The sequence below is a fragment of the Anarhichas minor genome, unplaced genomic scaffold, assembly GCF_050575085.1.
Source record: "Anarhichas minor isolate MPS153535 unplaced genomic scaffold, ASM5057508v1 ptg000040l, whole genome shotgun sequence".
NCBI lineage: Eukaryota > Metazoa > Chordata > Actinopteri > Perciformes > Anarhichadidae > Anarhichas > Anarhichas minor.
Window position 1 is genome coordinate 11715822 of NW_027466486.1, and position 18332 is coordinate 11734153.

An 18332-nucleotide genomic window follows, 5' to 3' on the forward strand; every position below is an offset into this window, starting at 1 on the left:
CCTTTTGTTTTAGCTCACAAAACACAATCACCTTTTTGGTGGTGTTTATCGCAAACAATGGAGAAATGCAAGCCTGTGACGGTCCATTGCATTGTAAATGGAAATGGGAACCGGGCGAGTGAGCTACGGGAATGGCTTCCTAACTGTCTGTGACACGGCTCCATTTGAAACTACGAGGTTTCTATTATTTGCTCCTCTGTGCGCTTTATAATTGTCAAGGGCCCACTGAGGAAATTGGCCGTATCGCAAAATAGACGAGCCTTTTGTTTGTCAAAAGAGATAGACTGCAATCTGGTAAATGAGAGAAGATGAGTTTTTAATCTCTGTGGGTGTGGGGGGGGAACATATTGTAGCTCAGTCAGATGATGCGGACAAATGTTTTAAAGCGGGGTGGGGGTGGCTGCAGGGCACAATCTCCTACTGTGCCGAAGGGGCCTGAAATTGATCTGCACCCATGCATATATTTAGCACATTAGCAAATCACAGCTCTTCGGTCATTGTTTGCCAGGAAGATGTGGTATTTCCAGACTGCTCTGATCTTTCATGCCCGCATAATACTTAGGAAATCAAACATTCCTCTGATCACGCTTCATCCTCTCCTTTCAGACCCAGGCCTACCACAATGTGTCTGTGACGCCCCCAGTCGTGAGGAGCATGCCGGGCATGGCTATGCTGCTGGGGGCCCTGGGGATCGGGATGTGTGGCTACAGCTCCAGGCAGTTGGCCCTCTACCACCGGCCCTCCGCCCGCGTGCTGCAGTGGGTCGGCACGCACACGGACGCCAGCATGGTGGGCACAGCAATCCAAAGGACCCCCTTCCTGGATTTCAACCGCCGGGGCGGTGCCTGCCAGGAGATCCCACCCCCGTCCTTTGTGGGCCAGAGAGTTCCCGTGAAATAACAACCTTTCGACGATAGGTTGGATATACGTAGATTGTCCAACGTCTTAGGTTGAGCTCCAGTAACTACACTTGTGCACGACTAAGATTGTAGCTATGATGGCCCCATGTGTGGCCCATGTGCTCTCTGAAGCTGCGCAAGTGTGGATATTTGACCTCAACCGTTGGATGTCGTATAGTAATAATGAATTCTGTGCAACGCATGTAAAAATAGTTGTAAAGATATCGGATGGTATCAATTACTCACTAATATTAGAGTCTGTAATGCACCGAGAGGGAACGAAGCAATTTGAATGATTTGATTACGCAATACCAAATACTGGGGCTGAATGTGGCTTAAAGGAGCCAACATGTTTCATTTGGAGGCATTGTGTGTCTTTTTGTGGCACTGGCGTATAAAAAGGGACTGGCGCTTGGCAGTGCCCCTCTGTACACAGATGGTTGGCAACTCTTTCTCTCTCCCTGTCATCCTCCCTCCCCAGCCATGTGTAAGTGCTTGAGCACCCCCCCTCCCCGCCCATGACTTCAATTGATTTCCTCTGAGGAGAAGCAGGTGCAGTCCATCAACAAGCCGTGGCGTTTTGCTGGCGTGGTCTGGCACCGGCTGTCAATCAAGAGACGGCGGAGGGAAGACACGGGTTGGCTTTGTGGCTGAATCGATGACCGCTGCTTCCTGTGTCCAGGGAAAGTTAAATCCTCCAAGGGATTGGTCAAAGTGGTGCGAGAGAGAGCAGAGAGTGGCGGAGCAGTTTTGTAGACTGAAAGCACTTCTTTTGATAGAATAAAATGAGGTACATTTGATATGAAAACCTAACGTAAACAACACACAAATACTGGTTTATGACTCCTAATTTACCTCGCTGGGACACTGCGGGTGGCAGGCAGGCATGGCAGAATGGCGATTCCTCCTGGATAAACCGTTGTCCTCTAGAGGGGGGATTAAGGCAGGTGGAAAATCAATCCCTGGCACACATATTACTTCACCTAATCTGGTATTAGAGACAAGGACCCGTGAGAGGCAGACAGTCCCTGTGCATCCCAACTTTGTACCATTCCCCCTGCAGTGTCCACCATTCGGCCCACTGCCATACATGGATTTATTCATTATGGGATTGGTGTTTCCATTTATATTTACACCAAAAAAATGTAGCAGTGAAAAGGGACTTGAGATTTGGCGAGACACCGAGTGTGGTTGAGAATGCGTGCTGTGCCTTATGGATAGCACAGGGTGATACTGTATTTATGTGTACAGCCTCTTCATTTGACTAAGAATATTTAAAAAAAACTACTGAATGCAGTTAATTTTGTGTTTCACATCTCAAAGTGTGACGGCACCAAGCCATAAAAGGGGGAGTTTTATTTCTCGGCGAGCAGGGGAGACAGGAGGAGGAAGTATCTAAGTATAATGGAAAGCTGTGAAAAAGGAGGGTGGTGAGAAAGTTGCGTTTTTCATCAATTAAGCGGTCAGCCAGACCTTGTAATCCGTTTTTCATTGTTTAAGAGCCATCCTTGTCCGTCTGCCAAATTGGACCAGCGGCCAGTTGTTGGGAGTTTTTAGAGCCCAAGTAGCAGCCCCTCCAGAAGGCTAGCGCAGCAGGTCACCAACAAAATAGTCGTAATCCACTCAGCAAAGGAGGCTAATGGCTCCAACTGGCATCAGACACTGAACAAACAATAGGTCGCCTTGCTCCGGACAGAGACCGACATCCATTAAGTATTTCATAATGGGGTTGCGACGGCTTTACAACAACAGGATATTCTGTCACTATATGAAACGAGAAAAAATAAATACATTAAATTAAAATGTACACAATCGGACACATGTATGATGCTATACTCTAAAATCTCTAGAGTCTTAAAGTATCCGTCACGCTGGCGAGAAACTGCCTTTTATAGTAATTTTCAGGCATTGCACTTCCATGAGCGTTAACTCAACATGGGCGGGGGACTGGAGGTTGTGTAATGCACCTTGCTGCTTTTGATGGATTCTCTCTCTTCACTGCAGTGGTGCACAGTGAGCACAGAGCACTGTGGAAACCTATTGATCTCAATCAGAGGGCGAGGGAGAGAGAGAGAGCTTGCCTCCTCACTGCAGCAAACTTCCTGTTTCAATCAGCACCGTACAGTTTGTGAGGGGGAACTGCCAAGACAAGTGCGCTGACAAAAAAAACAAATGATTATCTGAGAAGACGTTTGGTGTTGGCATAAAACACAGGGAATGTTTGGAGGCACAGTATTAAACCTGTTAGCTTGTTGTGTGGGTGTCACACCTCAGTGCTCGTTCATTTTAATCTGTAAAGGTCTACAAACTCGACGTCGGCTGTGCCCATTAACGGAGAGATTTGTTCTGTTAGCAATACAATGAATATTTAATGAAAAGATGTTGGAAGAGATTTACAAAATAAAAGCATTTGGCAAACATGATGCTCTACTGTTGCACTTAGTCACACCTGTGGGTCTGGTGGTGTTTGTACTGTGCTGTGCGACGAAGTTGTGCTTTTTGTACCGACAAATAAATGTGTTTTTAGTCAAAGTGAGAAATTCATGCTGTTTTGCTGTAATTAGGCTTAATGAGGTTAGACGCTGATTTTACAACTTGTTGAATCATTCAGTTGTGTAAATTTTAGACCTTAGATGCAGGAGACAGGTTTCACTTGATGGGTCATCCTCGTTATTCGGGTAAAGCTTTTCTGAATCCTGAGTCTTGAGATCCACATTCACATTATTATAAAGGGGCGGTGAATCCAAAGAGCAGTTGCGGACACTGATATTGATGCTTCAGACTTCATCAAGTGGACAATATACAAATATGTGCCATTGTTTATTTCCACATTTTATTTGCGAACATGTATCTTGCTCCAACCAGATTTCTTAATATTGTCCCCTGCAATGTAGTCACGATTCAATGGCCTCTATGTCATCCTTACAGATTTGACACAATAAGCCAAGACATTACATTTTTCATTACAAGAAAAAGAGACAATTTAAGTGTTAAGAGTGTTAAGTCGTATAATAGCATAGCATAGCTATTATACGACTATTATACGACGCATAATCAAAAGTTAGTCACAATTCACAGACATGGTTCTTCGTATCTAAAAAATCTGAATCTTTCAGTTTTTTGAAAACATACAAGTCCTTGAAGAGAATTTATTTAGTATTTTAGTGAATGTATTATTTGCGGTGTATAATGAGTAACATTGAATTAAATTAGCAAGTCACGACTTAAACCACTTAAACCTGTAAAGTAGCAGAGCCACAGCAGGCCAAGGCTACTGTGGAAATCACTTCTATTACATTTTTGTGTCCGTTATATAAAATGTTATGGTTCAGATTCATGCAAATCAAAACGTTTCTGCACTAATAAAGAGTCATCAGAAAAGTGATTTCATTTATTTAGAGGCCAAACACATTAAAAGGGGGAGTTTAAACACATCTAAAGCTGTTCTTAACAGAAAAGGTCCAATAAAACTGTGCGGCCTGGATCCGTCTGCTACAGTAGGGCAGTGGGTCACCGGCCTGTAAGGTCAGCTTCATATGAGGCCGAGAGGTGAGAGGAGGGGCCACCCAACACCCCGGAGGCAACAAGTTGCTGCTAGCGCGGTCTAACGGTGCCCTCCAGCGGACACACCGAGCGCCATCTGTCACCGGTGTCTTTTTGTGCCATGGAGTTTTGTTGTTGTTTTTTTATCCGCTCTTTTGTTCGATGTGCGGATTTAGATCATGCGTGGTCTTCGTATTGACACGTTTCCAGCGGCCACAGGTCGCGGGGATTAACCGGTGCTCTGAGGGTCTGTCTGCCGCTCCCTCTCCTCCGCGAGGACTCGGCTGAGCAGCGCTGAGAGGAGTCAAAGCGGCGGAGAGGAAGAGTTCACCAAACTGCGAACAAAAAGGATTTTGGGAGTTTTTATTTTTGCCGCTTTCAAGGGGTTTGTATGCGCCTTTCATTGCTCTTTAAAACTAAAAAGGTCAATCGGTTTTAACGTAGCGGGCGATGAATTGAAGTTACTTTTCGAAAACACGGTTTCAAACTCTTGGATGCGCATAATCCGGACTGTTTGTGTAAAAGCGTCGACAGCGCGTTAAAGTCAATGGCCTGAGAATGAAAAATGATTGGTGTTTTTCTTTTAGTTGTTTTTAATCAAATATGTTTTGCAAATAAAAGTTATTAGTTGTGTTGTTTCGATGGCGCGAATTTCAGTTTTCAATGAGGTCTGTGTTCACGTTTGCGCTTCGGTCGTCACATGTTCCCTGTAGACTCCACCAGTGCATCATGACATTTAAAGGCACGGAGGTTATTTCACTACACAGCTGAGCTCACTGAATTATGTCTCAGCTGGATAACATACTGCCTACTGGAAGTGCATGACTTCATGCATCATCTTTCTGGATGTCCTGTGTGTGTGTGTGTGTGTGTGTGTGTGTGTGTGTGTGTGTGCGTGTGTGTGCGTGTAGGTCACTTTGGTCTGAGCTGAGTGAAAGAGCAACAAGCACCTGCAGGGCCCCCATCAGCGGCCCAAACCCCATTACTGCAGTATGGGTAACTTTTCCAGCAAGGACAGCCATGGACCCACAGGTAGGTCAACACATAAAACACACACACACACACTCCCACACACACACACACTCACACACACACACTAATGAGCCTGCAATTCCTTTTTTTCTTCTTCTTTTTTGAAACTAGCTCCGGTCAAATCACTTCCCTTGAATCTCCGTTGGTCTGTCTCTGCATGCTTCTGTGGATTTCAAATGTTTGGCAGTACACACAGACACCTGACAATATGTGTGTGTGTGTTGGCCTCATTTTTATTTTATTGTTAGAATCAATTCAGCACACCTTATTGCACCGATGAATGTAGTAGAAGGAGGATGGTAGAGCAAGAAATACAGGAAGAGTAAGGAGACTGTATGAAAGAAGGGTGGATAAGTGGCGATCAGGATATTGAAGGCAACAAAAGGAGAAGCAAGCGGAAAAGGCTGTGTGTGTGTGTGTGTGTGTGTGTGCGTGTGTGTGTGTGTGTGTCGAGCAGCAGCAGGAATCTTGGCAGCCCTCCTGTGTGTTGCACAGTGAGTGGTCATTCTCCTGGCGTCCCTATGTGATTCGTTCAGGCCAGCTGTGATGAATCGGCAGAATTCCCCGGCTCTGCACAAGGGCGGCAGATTAATCATAGGACGCCTAATGCTATCTGACACACACACACACACACACACACTCTCTCTCTCACACACACACACACAGACCTCAATGGACACACGCACACTCATTCAGTCAATCTGCCCCCCGTGCGCATGGTTGGACGAACAAAAAGCAGAGGTGGCATGAGAAAGTTATTAGACAATCCTGTCATTCTTTCCCAATGACTTTACAGCAGGTACTTTACAAACACGAAAAAAGAGAAAGGGACTTCATTTTACGAGCAGTGAGGCTTTTGTCCAAACAAGGAATAGGAGGAAAGAAAAGACGGATACACGATGCCCAGTGGTTCCCATAGCTTTGAAAGTTGTTATTAGTGGCATGCTGTTGCGGTCGAGGAGCGCTGAGCCAAAAAAGTAGAAATCACTTGTGTTATTGCTATTGTGTCAAGTTTGGAAATTTATTTGTGCCTGCCTGCTGCAAATTGGTCTATGTATGGGAAACATTTGTCCTCCGTGTACGCGTGTCCACCGTTCCTGAATTTGGAGAATGAATGTCACATTGTGGATGAGCGGCCCGAGAGGAATGTCTGTATTAAAGCATTCATCTTCAGGGGCTTGGCCTGGATGTTTGCTGGCCCGGTCACCGCTCTCAATGGTGTTTTCAGCGTCGACATGCCAGACGAATGACCACGAAACTTTTTAGTTGTTTTTTTCCCTACAGTCTGTATATGATTCAGTTTCTCAGTCAGTTTTTTTTTCCAATCTGTTTTGTTGTGTTTTATTCATAACTTTAAAGCCTTGTTGCTTTACTTGGATGTTTGGATGTGCAGCATGGTGTATGTGCAGAGTTTTCGCAGTAGAAGGCTGTTCTTCTATGTTTCTCTGTGCTCGCTGTAAATCTTAGTTTAAGACGAGCTGGAGTTTAGGAGCCAATCGTTGAAAGACAGACAATCCTCCTGCTCTTGTAAATACAAAATACGAGTTGCTTTTTCGACACATCTGGGTGATGTGCAACGGTGACACCTGTATGGTGACAGTTGAGCACAACTAACAAAACACTAAAGCCCTAATATAAATGTTTTGAGAGGGTTTTAAAATGTATTTGCTTTTCTTATTTCATCTGAATTAGTTTTTATTTTTCTAGGGCCCCTTGGGGATAGCTTCCACACTCCTCCTGCTTCTCCACAGAGTGATGGGCCTGCTTCCATGCCCGGTGTCCCCCAACTCCTTCCCCCTACCTCACTTCAACCTTCCCCTGGAGCACCGGTTTCATCGCCACCTCCGGTCCCAGTCCTCGCATCCAGTGGGAAAAAAGCGCAGCCAAGCACCAACCCTACCACTTCCAGTGCCGCTCCTGATGTGAGGCCTCATCCACCGGCCAGTTCAAATAGCTTCACCTTTGGCCTTGGAGTTAGCCCACTGCACCACAAGTCAGGAAGTGCTGTGGGTAAAGGACAAGCTGCTTTGGGGAGGAATGGGGGTCCTCCTACCTCCGCCCCTCGACCTCTGGCCTCCCGGGGGAAGACTGCGGCCATCAGCCCCACAAAGAGCCCCTCCACTCTGTGTAGCGCCTCACCTGTGGCGGGCAGCTCTTCTGGGCAGAACTGGAGGGAAAGGGACAGCGGTCTGAGTCAGTCTTTGCTGCCGGCTCACAAAGCTGGGGACAGTCAGGGTCAGGAGCTGGAGAAGCTGCTGGAGGAGTGTAGGTCAGCACTGGGTATCACTGCCGGTCAGGATGGGGCCACCAACACAGCAGGTAAGATATAATACAATATACTTTATATTCTGACGATAAAAAATGATTCAGGTCTGCAGAATTTTAGTTTGAGAACTAAAACTCCTCATTTCATTGTGGGCTTGACATTTCCGTGCGCTGAGAAGGGTAAATCCATTTCCTTGACATTTTTTTTTGTATTTGATATGCATGTGATGTCTTCTGACATTTCTGTCTCCTTCCCTCAGAGACACTGAAGCATCTACTGACAGAAGCGAAGAGTTTGAAGAGTACTTTGCAGGTGAGTTGCCTTAGAAAGTTTGTTTGTTTTTAAATAGGATCATGGTACGATAATGACGATTCGCTAAAAGCCCTCCCCCGAACAGCGATTGTCCAATCAGCAATTGTAAGTAGGCCAGGTGTACATGGAGCTATATTATGCCACCTGACCCCCCTAGAGGGTCCACGGTCCACCCACCATAGTCCCACTATAAATCCCATGGGAAATACGGCCATTCCAAAGCATGGATTGAACAATGTGTTTCTCTGCTCTGGCGTAAGCTACAAAGGTTAGCATGTCCTGCTAATTAGCTCACTGCCGATACTACTATCATGTATGTAGCCATCAAGTGTTTGCTGAAGACGCATTTTGCAGGGTTCTCAATATAAAACGAGTCAGCTGAAAACATTAAAAGTTGGCTCAAGACTTTCAAGTTTTTAACGAACTGATGGAGCTAACATTAGCATATTTAGCTAGCTACAGCTAGCGACAAGTACCATTTCAACCAGCAACATCAATGGCCCCCGGCTAGAAATGAGAAGCCTGCCTTTGTCTACCTCTGACTGAAGCGAAGGACCCGTTGTTACAAAAATGACTGTGACTTTCGAGAGTGGTAACTTGACAGACATAGTAATGGTCCCTAAGAGGAGGGGGGCTTTGCTCAGTCAATTAGGGACCACTTTGACAGAGAAAAGACCTCAGGCGTCTAAAAGTCGTAGTTTTTGAGTTTTTGAGTTTTCATTTTTCAAGTTTTTTGTTGTATTTCCCACCTTTTCCTATCTTTAGTACTAGTTCTCAAACAAGAACAAAATGCCCTTTTTGCAAACAAGTATAGCAATGTAAACAGGAAGCCACTCACTCCAATTATACATTAGTCAGAGTAGCGCTTGTGACCTTTCATCCAGGAGATAACAGCACAGCACGCCCTGTCACCCTCCATCCCCCTCTATCACAATAGGCCTTGGACTGGGCCCCTCTGGGAGCTGCAGCCTTGCTAATGGAGGTCTTCCTGTCCTCTGCTTCTCCTGAGAGGGCCCCAAAAGAGGAAAATCTTTGAGATCGTCATCTGTCAAAGTGGTTTTTTTGTAGCTCCCACTTGTAGAGTTGATCCTAGATAGTTGCATGTGCGTGTGGCTACTTTTGAAAGGAGAACATACATCTTGAATGTTAAGCCGGACACCTGTTTCCTTCACTGTTCATTTTATTTTTGCCACACTTTCGGATTGAGCCACTATTAGGCTCCGTACCCAAAGCTAAAGATGAAGAAACCATGCACAATAAGAATGTACATTCTGCAAGCACTCTTCAGTCCCGTTGCTCGGGCGTTCCATGCTCTTATGAGGATGGTGATATGCTGCGGTAATTTCCTGTGTGTCGTTCGTTCCAACTTCTTGACCCAGAGGCTCCCAGCTTCCTCTATATCTGCCACAGATTAACAGCTGGAATATGGCCTTACAGTACGCCTCCTTTCTCCGCCCTGTGACTGTCCTCCCCTTTACTACTTCTACTTTTATGAATTGTTTAAATTATTATATTGCAACCCTAACCCTAATCTGACACACATGACAATCATGTAGTCTTCCCCCCCCACACTTCCTTGTCACCTCTTTCCCTACTTGATATTCAATCCCTGCTTTCTCCTGCTTTTCCCTTCCCCTCTCCTCCACTTTCCCACGTCCCTGTAAAGGACCTGGAAATATCCGCCGTGCACTGGCCAGCTGAACCTCAGATAGACTTACTGACTGAGAGGATAGCCGTGAATTAGATATCGGACCAATCCAACACTGTGTTTACACGGGCCCTCTCGGTGGGGCAATATAAGCCTGCAAAGCTCGACTTTATGAACCCTCTCGGTCTGCTCTGCCGTCCTGGGAGCCTTTTTGTGGCGAGCCGGAGAAGGGGAGTGCAGTGCGGAGGAGGGGGTTCACATTCGGCTGTTCAGGAGACAAAACTTGTTTTGTGCTGTGTGGCGAGATGGCGGGGGGCGGCTGCGCAGTGACTGACCAGGCCATGTGTCTTTGTGTGTGTGTGTGTGTGTGTGCTCCATGTGAGACAGAGGACTCACAAACACATTCAGATATGCATTGAAAGTCTTGGCTGGTGCGAGTTTTTTTTCCCTTCCCTTGCTGTGCTTCTCCGCCGTTTCTTCATTCCCTCATTCTGGGAAGTGACCGCTCCTCCCTGAGCACAAGAACCCGAAACAATTACCCTCCAACTTTCTGCTGCGACGCACTGCTCCGTCTCATCCCTCCCTTCCGCTCTCTTCTCCCCGGCCCTCCCCTATCTCGCTTCCTCGCCTCTTAAGTCTGTTCTTTCCCGTTCCGTCCATCTTTTCATCAGACCGCAGGTTGCTGAGGCCTTTTTTCGCTTTAGCTCTGACGTCCTTGTTTTTTGACCTTCTTTTTTTTTCCCGTGTAATTTAAGAAGCCATTATTCTTCCAGTCCCATTCTGTGAGCTAAGCCTCTCCTCCGCGCCTCTTCATCCATCTTCATCCCTGCGTTCCCAAATGCTCCATATCTTTCTCTGTCTGTCTGCAGTCATAATGTATTCCTGATGTACCGCAGCTAAACTGAATTCTGAAAACACATGATTACCCAATGTGCATCGAACTACGAAGGATATTATGCGATGTGCCATCTGTCTGTGCTTATGCGCACCACCAGTCTTCAATTGTCTTAATCGACAAAAATGAAAACACTCATTCATGTCTGGGTACTGTGTCTGTGTGTGTGTGTGTGTGGGGTGGGGGGCAGCTGGTCAAAGTTGTGTTCCCTCCCTCCTGGAGATTCAGTCGATCACAAAGCCCTGCTTTGGAATCAGTTCCAGGTGAACGCTGCCAGAGATTTCCAGGAATGATCTCCCGGTTCCCTCTACTCTCTTTTCCTCCTCGCTAGGCTGCTCCAGCAGCTGAATAAAGGCCCCGGTATCTGGAGGCCCACGGAGGCTGTTCACATGTAGAATGAAGATTTAGTGTGTTTGGGAGGATCCGAGGAGGGGGGGGGGGGGCTTGTATCGAATTTGCAGTGGACTTGGGACCCTTTTCTTTTGATGTCTGTGGACATTTAGATATGCAACTTGTAGGCGCTACCGGGCTATTTTCATGTGCCAGTTGGGGGGCATTTGCCCATTTTGTGCGCGCATGTGACTGCTGTAGAGGAAATGAAATGTCCCTTAATAGCTGTAACGGCCTATTCAACTGCTTTTTTGAATGCACACCACAGGCTGTGGAAAGCTGGACAGAGGAGCCATTACAGAGCTGGGATGTTTCCCCAAGTATGTATCAAAGACTGGGTGTGGAGGTGAACTAGGGACAGATGGTTGGAACACACACACACACACATGCTGACACAATCTCCAAGTGTGCTGGACCCTTTCCAGAAGTTGTCAGGAACTCAGATGTGCATCAAGTTTATAGACAAGAGTGTGTGTGTGTGTGTGTGTGTGTGTGTGTGTGTGTGTGTGTGTGTGTGTGTGTGGGCTGGATACCACATCTGGTCTTGCAGTGGGGCACTAGGTCAGCTCTTGAGGGAGTGCGTGTGTGTGTTTGTCTCTTAAGACTGACAATCCACACCCTTATCTCAGTGTGAACCCGAAAAGCACTCCTTCCTGTTTCCTCAAACAGACATGCTCCAGTTGGAGTCATGTCCAGATAACGAAGACAAGATCCTTCAAGTCCAAAATGGGTGTATTACTTAATCTAGAACTTCTCCAAACATAGACCACTATGCTACTATTCACTCGACACATGTTGAGGGAATGCGCTCCAGCTCACCCCCGAACGTGTAGATGTGTGTGAGACAACTTAACAGCGTGGTGTGGTGGTAAGAGAATAGGGGAGGTGTATGTGGGGGAGAGGAGAGGGGAATATGATATGTGTGTGTGTGTGTGTGTGCGCAGTGTAATCGAGTCCAGCTGTGGTCTTGAGTCACTGGTCAGACTTGCCTCCTCCTCCACATCTCCATCCATTCTTCATCTAATTACCGACCTTCCTAACCGCTCCGCTCCTCAGCACTCGCTCACATCACTCCTACAGTTCTCCACAGTCTTAACGGTATTAAATCTGTGCGTGATTTCAACCACTTTTATTGTCTCTCCTCTTTTCTTTTTCCTTCTTTTTTTCCTCATTCCCTCCCACTTTTTGTGATGACGGTTGCTTAGCGTTTCTTTTGATGTCCTGGTATCTTTTGCCATCTGGCTTCATTGGTCGTCTTTTGATGTCTGAGGCAGTGTTTGTGCACGTCCGAGGCAATAATACTCCTCAAGAAGGAAAACTGAAAACTGAGCCTGTGTGAGAGCAATGGCCTCGTACGTCATGAGTAGCTCACACAGAATGCGAATATTACGCAGCGGAAACACCTTTTTTTCCCGGAACAAAGTTGATTTTTTTAGACCTTTCGCACCGCAAATAAAATATGGACAAACTGAAAACATACTCTGTACTCTACAACAACAGAGGCTCCATAGTCTGGACCAAGACAGCAAACTTTATTATTCCTTTCATCCTTGGCAGCGCATTCCCAGATCCACTCTTACCTATCACAATAAAAGCCTTAGACATATAAACTGCATAACTGTTTACAAAAGGGAACTCTATTTAACATGTTTTTTAATTCGTCGAGAGATGTGTAATGGCCTCAAACACACTCCCAAAATGTTGCTTAAATCTTTTTTCCAAACTTTCTTTCTTCTAAAAGCTGAGAACATAATCTTGTTGACTTCTCTAGATGACATGATTTAAACCTTTTGGCTCACAATGCAGTTATGCCTCATTAGAGAGGACTTGTCAGCCCCCATCCTCTCTCTGCTTGCTGAAGCTTGTCGCTCAGTTTAGTTCAACCTCGTCTCCTAATGAGCGCCAAATGCATATGTGATTGTTCATTTGATTATAGTCGTTGTCTGCTGAGGGTTCAGCTATGTTTGTTCTGGCACTCATTCCAGTTTGGCTTTAAAAATGGCAGTTTAATCCGTTTGTATGCTTTGTATTTAGTTATTTTAGAAAATGATTTGCAGAAGAATAATATTTGCCGACAGTAGTGTTGCAGTATGAAATCCCCGTTTGTACTGTGATAAAAACAAAATCTCAATATTCTTCCCCTTCCAGACGGAGCGTGGGGAATGGCTGCAGTTCCAGGCTGACCTACAGGTGGCAGTGTCAGTGGCGGACCGTCTGAGAGCCGAGGCGGAGGAAGAGCTGACTGCGCTCCGCACGGCGCACAAGGACGTGGAAAGGGAGCTGGCCGCGTCCCAGCAGAGACAGAAGGAGGCCGATATGCAACTGGTGACCCTGAGAGGGGAGCTGAAGCAGAGCAGGCAGAGACTGGCCGCTCTCGCCCAGGCTCCGTGTCAGGAACCAGAGAAGCCCAACGGAGAAGCAACCGACATCCCCGAAAGCAAAGACGGGACCCAAAGGGGCAGGGAGACGGGGCTGCACGGGCCGGGGCGAGAAGGGACGGAAGGCAAGAGTCCCAATGAATCCACGAAGAATGTCGAGGATGCCAAAGCAGACTGTAAAGGTGTGACCAAGCGTTACCTGAGGAACGTGACCAACAAGGAGAGGAGTGGAGAGGAGGTGCGAAGGCCGGTAACCACGGAGAGGTCAAGGTGAGATAAACTGTATGATCTCTGTGTGACTTTTTGGGGGAATACAGAGGAACACACCTAAAGCATAATGTTGTGTCGGTGGCACTTAAAAGTGTTCCGACAGTAAGATATTTAAAAAAAAAAACACCACATTTTTTGTCTCTGACATAGCAGTGGCAAATAAAATACAATCACCAAATTTGGTCAGGACTGTGACCGTTGTTTCTTTTGACCGTGTTGCACAACTGCTCAACCCACAGGCTGTGTTGGGGCCACTTGAGGACAGTTTGAACAGCTGTATCTACACAGCTGGAGCGGAGTGGAACACCTGTCTAATAAAAAAATAAAAAAATGCCATTAAAAGGTAGTTGGTTTGGTTTAACTAACGATGTATTGTAATGTTACAGGAGCCTTTCCAGATTGCCTGCCTCCTCAGGCTCCCCCACCATGCAAAATGGAACTTCCCAGCCCCACACCGCCTCAACCGTTGGCCCTACAAACAAGGTGAGACACTTCATCTCGAGGAGGATCCTTCCTTTGAGTTCGTTTGTTAGCCAGGAAAATACACACACACTTAATCCTGAGTTTGCTGATCATGGCGTGATTTTGACTGAATCTCGTCTTGTTTTTTTAAAGAACTCGGGGCAACTGAGAGGCCGAAGAAGTCTGGATTGGCAAGACAGCCGGTCGAGCACTGACACAGGTGTGTTTGTGTATACGTGTGTACAAAATGTGTCACAGTATGCTTGTGTTTGTGGCATAGACCATTTTTTTTTTTTTCAACGTTACCAGTTTTGCCGTATAATTGTTTAAAGGTACCTTGTGTCGTTTCTGACCACTGGCAGCGCTGTTGAGCAATGCTTTTCACAAATGGGTTCCCATTTTGTTTGCAGACCTGCCAAACCCGGACAAATATAGTATCACTTCGGCAACCTAAATATGTCAGGTTCAAGTCAATTTTATCCCACGAGCACGCAGACATATCTGAGAGCACGGGACAGGTGAAATAGAAATACACGGGCTTTACCGATTTGGGAGGCTTTAAAAGCTAGTTTACGAGGTAAACCCTCATTGGTCCTTTCTTTATCGGCAGATAGCTCATCGGTACGAGAAGAAACAATCCGTCGGTTAGCTCGGCTATATATTTTAATCCATTACTTAGAATGCTAATGTCGCTCAGTGTTCATGGGCATGTGTGTACATGTGTAAATGGGCAATTGTTTGCTAAATAGTTCGCTACTTCATAGAGTGAATGTCAATCTTACAGCTTGTTCTGCTGCCACCAAGTGGCCAAAAATCAGTGAAAGCTGCTCTAAATAGAATAGAATAAATATATGTGAGCATGTTTAAGGGTGGTGTGGCTAAACCTTCCACCGCTGCTTGGCGTGTTCATGATGACAGCATGCTGTTGGGTAATGAAGTACGGTTGCTTGTCTTTACAGGAAAACGCGAGGAGTCTCTAAACAAGTACAACTCTACCCTCACTGAGCTGCCTCCCACCAAGTGAGTCTTCACACATACACTCACGCGCTGACAAACCATGTTTGTCCAAAGGACCGGCCCAATTGCTACATCCTGTCGTTTCAACCCGAGTACATTTGTCTGGTGAACTCATACAGCTGGACATTGGGGCCTCTCGTACTTGGAATCAACGTGTTAATTAGGGTTTCTGACTGACAACGACTCCTGCAGTGTTCAAACCAAAAGCTCCTGAGCCTTACATCTTGTTGTTGTTGTCAGGTCCCAGGATGGTTTCAACCTGCTGCTGCGTCGCCACGGAGGCTCAAAGAGGAACTCGCTGCTCCGTTGGTGTCAGAGCCGAACACAAGGCTACAAGGTGATCCTGGACATGATTTAGTTTACATTTTCAGGGTTTTTTCAGAGCAACACAAGTATTGTTGTGACAAATTCTGATTGGTACAAATGTACAAACCCATTCTCTTGCGTTACCGTAATCTTCTCTGTCCTTTCCCTCCCTGCAGAATATCGACATCACCAACTTCAGCAGCAGCTGGGCCGACGGTCTCGCCTTCTGTGCCGTGTACCACACCTACCTCCCCTCACACGTCCCTTACACCACTCTCACTCCAGAGAACAAGGTAAGGCCTGTTCCCGCCGCTTGTTTAATGGATGGGACCGAGTGATTTATGGTGTTCCACTTATCGATTCGTTATTTTCTCCGTAGCGGGAGAATCTCAGCCTGGCATTCAAAACAGGAGAGACTGTTGGGATTGCACAAACCCTGGTACGCCCTTGATGTCTTTTCTGATTCAAACAAATGATTATACAGTAAAGCCTCATCTGACTTTTCTATGACAGATGCGAGGTCGATTTTGAGCTCATGAACGTGTTTGAACTCTTTGCTCCATAGACGGTAGAGGAGATGCTGAGAGCAGGAGGTCCTGATTGGCAAAGGGTCCTGAGCTACGTGGAGAGCATCTACCAGCACTTTGAGATGTGACTGCTGTCGGTATACTGACAGACAAGCCCCACATAGTGGATCCTTAAGGACTCTCCAAAGGAAACGATATTAGTTGTGATGGCTTCCCCGAATACTATAATATACCTATTCTTGTGTGTCCGGAAACTGGATGAACTTCTGTTAGTAAAAGCTACAATGACTTCATGTCAAAACATAAAAAAAAAAGTATTTCAAATTTCAACTGTGGACTGAAGTCCCCTCTGCTTGTCATACGCTTTGGAAAATGTCCTCTGACCAGAAGTGGTTTGTTTCCATTCTTATTTCTTATATACATTAAATCAGCTGCCATTTGACTTACATCAGTACGTAGTGAAGCATTCAGACACAGTGAAAGTAGATAGCTTATATACGAATCTGACCAACTGAGAAGGATTAATAAAACATCTTTTTTAATACAAAAGTTTCCATATTTTAGCTTTTAAAATACTATTATTGACCACAATAAAGAACATGTGGATCTTTTTTTTTATAGCATCCTTATGAGGAAGGTGTATGTTTAGGCTGAGTTTCTGTAAATGTCTCCACACTGGTACGTCACTGGCCATAAGTACTGTATAACATCATGTCCTTTATCAAATCTGTAAGCAGTCCTTAAACTGGTCGTTGTTTTACCCGCCAATGTGTTTTACCTTTTAAGCATGTCTGTTATGCTCCTCAAAGATTCTACTTCATCCTGGACCTTTTAAGCACTCTGTAAATATGCACTTTTGTCGACACCTTGTTGGTGTACGAATGTAATAATGTACAGTGCAGATGTTGCATAACTGCTGGTTAGTCTTCTACGGGCTCGGTAGGTATTCAGTAGAAAAGGCTGCAGACCAGTCAGAAGATTTGTCAAGTTCAACTTTCGGGTTTGACAGACAGCTCGTGTTTTCTCACAGTAACTGCAGCGACTGAATGATCAAAATCAAAACAAAAAAAAGTGCCTCCACGTCAACTAAAGTGGGCCAACGCTGTCGAGGTGCTCAGGGATGTGCACTACAGGAGTGAAATAAAAGCAAAACACAAGCCCACACAGGCTTGTGCATCCGGTTGCAACATCATCGCACAGACGCATCCTCGCACCACACGCCAGCTGAGAAACTGAAAAACAAGTTTCAGCAGGTGTAAAGCGGAGTTTGTTGCCAAAGTAACACCATTGTAAAACCTGTTTATATGTAACTAGTGTGAAAAGAATAATACCAAAGAAATAAAATGTTAATATGAAGCAAATAATACTGTGTGGGTATTTTTAAACACTTACTTTAGTGAAAAGACTGAGCATAGTAAAGTATTCCCATCTCGTCCAGGTTTGAGTTGGAACAGGCACAGCTTTGAGAGGAGGAGTTAGCCTACACGTTACTACCTCCTGCTGGTGAAGAAGAAACAATACAGGCTGTCATTGTGCCTCTGTCATCATGTTCCTTGGCGAAAATTTTAATTACTGCTTAGAGGTTAAAACATGATCCCACAATGTCAGCTCATCTCCTCCCTGCTGCTATTTTTACACAAACTCTTTGTGTAACATCTATTTCTGTGTCACTCTTGCATAACAGTGCAACCCCCCCCCCCCCCCCCCCCCAAAAAAAAAAACCTTGATACAATAAACTAAGTCCCATTTTTCAGTTTAAAATTGAACGTATTTCCCTGACTTATCACCATCATCTCCCGTGACAAAGCCTCAGTAACGCCCCGCTGTTCTGTTATCACAAAGTAATTCAAATGGCAGACCTGTTTACCACATACTGTGGCTGAACCGCAACTCTATGGATTTGCTTTCCGAGGACGGGGTATAAAGTATTCAAATGTTTACAAAAGCAACACAGATTCAAATAGCAGCTTCTTAGTTTTCAGATAACCCATCAAGAACACAACTCTCAGGTGGTTTTGTGTCACACATTACATGCAGGCTTGTGTTCTCTCTTGACATTCAAGACGGGCTTTCTTCACCGCGACGACTCTCTCTGTGCTTTGGACAGATTGTCAAATCCTAAAAAAAAAGAGAGATAGATGAGACACATCCCCCTGGGCAAAGGCGTTAAGAGTGTGTGAACTCCTCCTTTGTGTGTGACAAAGAATATACGTGTGATAATATGTGCGTGTGTGTGTGTGTGTGAGAGAGTGCGTATAAACGTGCGAGTGCGGGCCCCATGGGGTGTTGGTGGACAGACAGGGGGGGGAGGGGTTTCGTAAAGCGTAGGTCCAGGTCACTTCACGACGCGGTCGCTGTCAGTTTGGTGTCTGAGCCAGGCGTTGAAC

At 45.7% G+C, this 18332-nt stretch overlaps 1 protein-coding gene across 1 annotated transcript; it reads left to right on the forward strand.

The window, feature by feature from the left end:
* Positions 1 to 4498: 4498 nt before the first annotated feature.
* On the forward strand, positions 4499 to 17300 carry LOC142968638 (uncharacterized). The gene is made up of 12 exons (XM_076108612.1): positions 4499 to 4827; positions 5354 to 5474; positions 7182 to 7793; positions 8000 to 8052; positions 13134 to 13633; positions 14020 to 14116; positions 14249 to 14315; positions 15055 to 15115; positions 15353 to 15449; positions 15595 to 15711; positions 15798 to 15857; positions 15984 to 17300. The coding sequence occupies exons 2-12, from the start codon at positions 5435 to 5437 to the stop codon at positions 16071 to 16073; spliced, it is 1794 nt and encodes a 597-aa protein (XP_075964727.1). The 5' UTR covers positions 4499 to 4827; positions 5354 to 5434; the 3' UTR covers positions 16074 to 17300.
* The last annotated feature ends 1032 nt before the right edge of the window (positions 17301 to 18332 follow it).